Genomic DNA, 7,268 nt, shown 5'->3' with positions numbered 1-7,268 from the left:
TATAAACAACAAGGCTATTGTGCTATGGATCACAATTGTGCGTATAATGTAAACTTACTAGCCCTTAGCTGTTAACAAAGTCAATATACCAGTTAGTTATCTATAACATATGAATTTGCTCTCCTTATTAATGCTGTAAAGATTTAATTTATAAAATAGATAAAATCTATTATTTTATATATTTATTTTGCAAAAGCTCATGCAAAAACAAAATTTACTGAGAAAAATAAGATGTATAAAAAAAATTTGCATTAATTTTTTTGATAAAGTTGTTTTGTTTTTCATATTTTAATAGTAAAATGATTATAATACCACACTTAAAAACTGTAACATAGATAAATTGCATCAGTAAAGTTCTTTTATTAAGGCAAACAGCACAGCAGAAAAATCTAGTGTGCCTTACAACAAAATTGAACATTTCAGATTTATAATGTATGAACACTATTAAAAAAGTACATGGCACCAGCACTGTTTTCAAAAGAGTTTTACAAATGTGCTTATCTATATAGAAAGACTACAATGTTGCAAATCTAGATTTCAATTGCTGAAAAAAGTTTTATCTTGTCTAAATTTCAAGTAACATATTATTCAACTGGATTTATAGTCAATTTAATTTCAGTCTAATAAAATAAAATTGAATTTATATGCATAATTTTAAGTATCTATTTCAATTATAGTAAATACTAATAGTTTGTTAATGAGTTTTCTAAAACAAATTAATAATTTAAAGAATTACAATATTAATTATTAGCCTATTTAATAGCTCAAATCTCTGCTATAATATATATATGTTTACTCTATGTTAATAAATTACAAGTTAGTAACATTTACTAAACTTTGTTAGAACATTATTAATAACTATTTTTGGTTGAAAACAAATATTAAGTCAATTAAATTATTAATTGTTATAATAAAAAGAAATAATTTAACAAAAGACAAATTATAATTTAGTTAAACAAAATCAAATTGTAAAGTTGAAAAATTTGCGATTTATTTTAAATAAAATTATATAACAGTTAAATATAAAGGAAATAAATTTCAATGATTTTTTATGGGAAATTACATTCTTGTAATTTTAAAATTGAGAAAAATTAAACCTTTTAGTCTTAACAAATATTTTACTTCAAACCTTAATATTTTTGCAAAGTAAAGTCTATCATAAAGTACTTCATATTCTAGCAGAGATATCAGTGCCAATACATCATTTATATTAATTACGACTGTAAGTATTGCCTTATCAATAAAATAAAAAAATCGGATATTTTTTTTTTGTTACAGATATTTGATATTCATCTTCAATTGCCTTATACAAATGTAACAAAAGTCTAAATATATTTAAATCTAAGAAGTGCATGATATTTATATACTCATATAGTAGTACATTCCACAATTCATAACGTGATATAGAAAATTATTGCACAATTCATATCAAGATAATATAGAAAGTCAAACAATATGATTTTGATCAGGGATTCCCAAACTTTTAAGTTGCAGCACCGTTAGATTACCAAACAGATGCACCCTTATGAAATAACTTAACATCACTCCAGTTATGTTGATCTGTGGTAAAATTATAATATACAAACATGTTTCATATGTAATCGACTATTAAAGTAAGTAGGGAGAATATGAACATAATTTACACATCTAGTCCTTAAAATCCACTCAAGTATTTTAATTTTGATTACAATATAGTGTTAAAGTTATTAATAATAATATAAGTTATATAATATCAAGTAATATAATAAGTTATTGTTTAGAGCAATAAGTGAGCTTACTGTTCATTATATAACTTTTCAAATCATGGAATAAATATTGGTGTAGCTAAACCTATTTCTTTCTCAATATTTATTTATATAAGTAACAGGAATGAGAACTCTCAAAGCATTTTCACTCAGTTTTTATATGCATTCAAAACTCTTATTGGTTCTACTTTAATACTCTTTTTTTTAAAATAGTGATAGATCAATATTGGACTTGAAATCACGGACTCTTCATGTCGCCTCACTCCCCGGCACTCCAGGATGCTGCAGCACATATTTTGGGAACCCCTGATTTAGATATTTATAATGATTAAAGCACAAACAACACTCATATTTCTTTTTCACAACATTTACACACACAACAATATTTATATGCACATCCTAAGGCCCCATTTCCATTTTACTATATTAAAGACTTTATAAAAATTTGGAGGAAAACAATTAATTTAGATGAAAAAATTATTGAAAATAATGGTATGGACAGAATTTGAGTTTCAAAACTTGTCGGACGATTGAAAAAAAAATTTAAAGAGAAAAAATATTGCAAAAAAAGAATAAAAAAAACCTTTAACATAAAAGGAAATACATAATTATATTTTTTAACAATAACTATGAAACTTTGTGAATTTCATTGCTTAACATTTATCGTCTATTAATAAATAATAGGCTTATTTTTTTAACTGCAATGTAAAAACACTCTAAAAGTGTCGAAACATAGCATAGTTTTAGATATTAGAGCATTACAATTATGTTACTAAACTGATGGTATGCAAGTATACGACTATTTTATGTATTATTATTTGATTCTTACAGAGGATATTTACTTGTATTATAATAGTTAAATGTACAGGTAATGTTAGTATTTTTTAAACTTGTTAACTAAGTACACTTGGATTTAAATTCAAAAAGGACTTGACATACATGTTTTACTAACAATATTTATTATTTATATAAAATTAAATTTTGAAAACAATGGGTTGATTTAACATAATTAGGAAAGTATTAGATATTATACAAGATATCATTTAAAAAAGTGTATTAGAAACTATATCAATGAATTTATGAAGAAAAAAATTAAAAACTACAAGTTAAAAATTTAAGTAGATAAACATTTTATGCTCCTTTATTTGGTAAAACAAATCAAAGTAATTTAGTTAAATCAAAGCAAATAAAAAGATGCAATTTACGTCAAGGTTTAACAATGCACACTTCAGGCATTTAAGATTATGCTATTTTTGACAAATTTTTGGGGATATTTTTTCTGGGTACTGTTAAATCTAATGTTGTCAAACTAATCATAGATATACAGAGAATCTCATCTGTTAGTTCAAATGCAAATACTTTTTTCTTCGAATATCTTAGATTAGAATAATACTATGAACGTTCTAAAAATCAAGTTAAATCACTTGAATTAAAAAATTCACGAAGAGGAAACAAAGACTGCAAGTATAAGGAAACAAATAATTTAGAAATGAAAATTTGTAAGAATTTTGAAAAAATTTACATCTACACAAACCAAATCTAAGTCTAAGACAATCTAGAAACATGTTAATTAAAAAAAAAAGATTATCAAAAGTCATTTAAGTTTTAAAAAATAATTTTTAATAATATTTCAAATTTATTTATAAATTTAAGGGAGATTTCTCCGCTGATCTGATTTAGATTCATTGTTTAGATTTCATTTATCTCCTATGTAGCTGCCACAACAGTTTAATAGCTTAAAACAGATACATGTACAGTATTCTTCCCTTAATCACAGCACCACAACCATGCATTATATAAATAAAGAGCATGTTTTTAAGACAGATTAGTTAAAGGCCCTCCAACCAATCTATCTTTTAAAATTTCTTTTAGCTTGAGTCATGGTTATTCGCAGACTTAATGAATGCACAAGTTGTTGGAGGCTATCTTCAACAAATCCATTTTAATAAAGACACCTATAGAGAAAAGGTTGCTGGAAGAGAAGAAACAGGTGGAAATGGGGTCTACCTGATTATGTAATAGCAAAGTACAACATGTTTGAACACCAGGAAAAAGTTGGTAGCATTTCGTAAAATGCTTTCAACATAAAGATCTTTAAAGGTCACAGACAGTAATGACAATACACAGAGATGTAAATAAACAATCACAAGATAATAAAACCTAGAAATATAGTAAAGATGGTTGTAAAAAGATACAATAAAAGACAATGGTTTTAAAACTTTGGCACATACTTTGCCACATTGCGTGTTCACATGACAGTTGTTCATGTGCCAAAACAAATAAAACATAATGAAATTGGGAGTAGTGTTCTTTTCTAAAGCTAACACAGCCCTTTATAAGATCATACATGTATACTTAACATGGAATGTCCTTCGATGAAAATATAGATCAATACGTTTTTATCTTAAAAATGTTTTGAAATATAATTAATGCAGGCTGGAATGTTAACTTAAACAGATACTAATCCTATGGACAGATACTTTATAATTTTCAATGATATTTTTTTAAAGAAAGTGAATATTTACATCTATCTTTAATCCAACAGTGAATAATTTCTTATTTTAAGCTAAAACTAAATTTTGATTTACAAAATCATTTTTGATTTACAGCATTATTCTTTCCATAATTGCTGGAGACGTTTTCTAAAAGTGATAATGTCTCATTACCTGTAATAGAACCATAAAAATTCCTGTACCATTAATATCAATTCAGACCGAATAATTCAAACAAATTCTTTTGGGAGAAGGGAATCTAATTCAATGGGTAGCCTTAAAAAAACTCTCTCTTTTAGGATTAGTATTTTTATTACATATTCTTTTGAAACTAAACACAAATGAAATTTTTTAAAAACAGAATATTTTAAAATTTAGATTTTACTTTAGAAGAGAATTTACTATATTACTCAAATTGTTTGTGTATTAGTGGTTTAAAAAACTCCAATTAAATAATTATCAATTATACATAACAAAACCTTAATGATGAAAAACAACAAAAAAGAGAGAGGGAATAAAATTAGGGAGAATAAATGTTGGGAGAATAAAATTATAATACATACCTAAAAAAATTATTCTTACAAATTTAAAAAGAATCTTATAAATTAACAAAATTAAGGATTAAATTCTGCAGGAGTTAACATCCATATAGAGATAATATCAGTAGAGTAAGAATTGAGTTAAACAGTTAACATCCTTAAATTAAGTTTATATATGTAAACATCTATGAATAAACACATCCTCCTTTTCAATTTTTCCTTACACTCAAATGCACTGCTTTCTTAAAATCAATAAACCATTAAAATTCATTTGAAATGAGAAATGAAAAATAAATAAATTTAAATATATTCGTTAAACAGATAAAAATAAATTATAGGTTTTCAATTGACAGAGAAAGTTAGGTTATAAAAATAATCGCTTAATTAACAACTTTTAATTTTCAAAGAAGCTATAAATTTCTAATTTTTTTTCTCCTTTTAATTTATACATTACAATAAAATAAAATATGCATGTAAAAAAATGCTAGAATTTAAAAAAATATGTACATTTTTCACATATCACTTAAAACAAATTCTTCGACTGACTACATTCTAGAGGTTTATATACCTCTTTAAATTAAGAATAATTTCTTTAAATATAAAAAAGATTTTAGACTAGATTGCCTCAATAAATAATTTTAAAAAATGAATATTTTACATAAAAATTTATAGATTTGGTTAAAAATTTATTAAACGCAACTTTAAAAATAATTTTCATTACCAAATACAGAAGGCACCTAAAAACATTAATACGTAAGTGCAGGAACTACAACATTGGAACACGCCCAATTATAACAATAACATGAACATGGATAAACATACAATAACAAGAGGCAACATAAATACATGTATAAATAAATACAAATTAATAACCCATGTTTTTTCCATCATTAGCAGGGATGACATGAACTTGATAAAGGATGTGTTTACGGCGACACCAACTGAAGGAGTTATCAAATTTCAAAATATCTACAAAAGAAAAAAGTATTAAAAAATTTACAATTCAAAGCAATAATTCTTAAGGAGAAGAGTAAAAGAAAAAAAAAACTTAAAATAATAACATTGAGTGCTATTTATTAACAATTATTAGACTACATTTGAGTATATTAAAAAACTTGATGTGAAATAACAAAATTTCAAGAGATTTATAAACAAGATTTCTGGGCCAAAATCAGCCCATCAGTATCACCAATGTAGCCAATGGTTGTACATCAAATATGTCCAGCATACTATATATAACTAGTGAAAACAAAATTAAAATGCCTTGGTGGAATAAGTGCCAAGTCCTAAAAACCATTATAAAGCATTTCTTTTTCTTTTTTTTTCCTTTTTTGGCCAAAAAGAGATCTCTTTCATTTCCTAGGTCTTGACAATTAGGACTTAATAGAAAAGTCAATGTGGCCTTAAAGAAAAAAAGTTTGGTAACCCTTGTAAAAAATATGAATGCCCTGCAAAGAATGGAATATTGTGTGTGTATATATATATGATCATCATAGTTGGTCACACAGTCCAATGTGGGCCAATGCCTTCCTCTGAAGATTTCTCCATAACGACTTACGATTTATCTTTGATCTCCAATTCTTTTCAATAATTGCAAGAAAATCAGACTCCACCGAGTCAGCCCATTTTAATACCGGCCATCCCCTCTTTCTTGTTCCAGTAGGTCTAAAAAGCAGTATCTTTTTTATTGTATTGTTATCACTCATTCAAATTACGTGGGTCATCCATATCGTGGACCATATATATATACATAACAATATTATATATATAACAAAATATATGTATATATATATATAACAATTTTCTAAAATTATTTATGGTCAACTTCTTTAAATTATCCAGTATAATATTACCTTGCGCACATCTATTTCGGGCCCATCCTTGGTAACTAACAAATCAAACGCACTTCAGCAATGCAGTAAGAACGGCACTTTAAAACAAAATTCCTTTAGTTACGCTCAATTTGCGTTTTTGTTTTCATATTTTGCAATCTGGCAATCAAAAATTTTTTAAATCATTCTTGAAAAATTTCCCGTTCATGTAAGTACATTAATTCGCTACTTGCTTAATAGATTATGAGTTATTCTGTTTCTTCTTATTTTATTTTATTTCCTGTTTTTAGGTGTTATTTTTACTTATTGTGTTCCATTTTATTTGTTGTAATTTTTGTAAAAAAAATTTTTTCAGTGCTCCTTACACTATTGTATTAATATACAGTGAATTCGCGATAACTCGAATCTGATAGGACTGACGAAAAACTTCGACATATCGGAAGTTCGACTTACCGTTAGTTTCGGTTTTGGACTTTCAAAATATTGTCGGATTATTTAATTAATGCTTATTAATTACAAATCTTCTAAATGCTTACAATATTTAAGATCATTTTTCTGACAAGCCATTTACGATAAGACTGTTTGAAGCACTTTATGATACCCTGGTCCATCGGCTGCAACTTTGCTGTTGTGTTTGGCGGGAGAAACTGCAAGTTTACT

At 25.9% G+C, this 7,268-nt stretch overlaps 1 protein-coding gene across 1 annotated transcript in view; it reads right to left on the bottom strand.

The window, feature by feature from the left end:
* Nucleotides 1-340: 340 nt before the first annotated feature.
* LOC107440431 (SEC14-like protein 2) overlaps nt 341-7,268 on the bottom strand; it is a 24,145-nt gene continuing 17,217 nt past the window's right edge. Inside the window, exon 12 of the mRNA XM_016053347.3 lies at nt 341-5,745. Within this exon, the coding sequence (XP_015908833.1) occupies nt 5,642-5,745 (104 nt within the window). The 3' untranslated portion in view covers nt 341-5,641. The remainder of the gene's footprint in view (nt 5,746-7,268) is intronic.

The sequence above is a fragment of the Parasteatoda tepidariorum genome, chromosome 6 (genome assembly GCF_043381705.1).
Source record: "Parasteatoda tepidariorum isolate YZ-2023 chromosome 6, CAS_Ptep_4.0, whole genome shotgun sequence".
NCBI classification, from domain to species: Eukaryota; Metazoa; Arthropoda; class Arachnida; order Araneae; family Theridiidae; genus Parasteatoda; species Parasteatoda tepidariorum.
The sequence above is the reverse complement of the archived record's forward strand: the minus strand, read 5'-3'. Positions and strand labels throughout refer to the sequence as shown.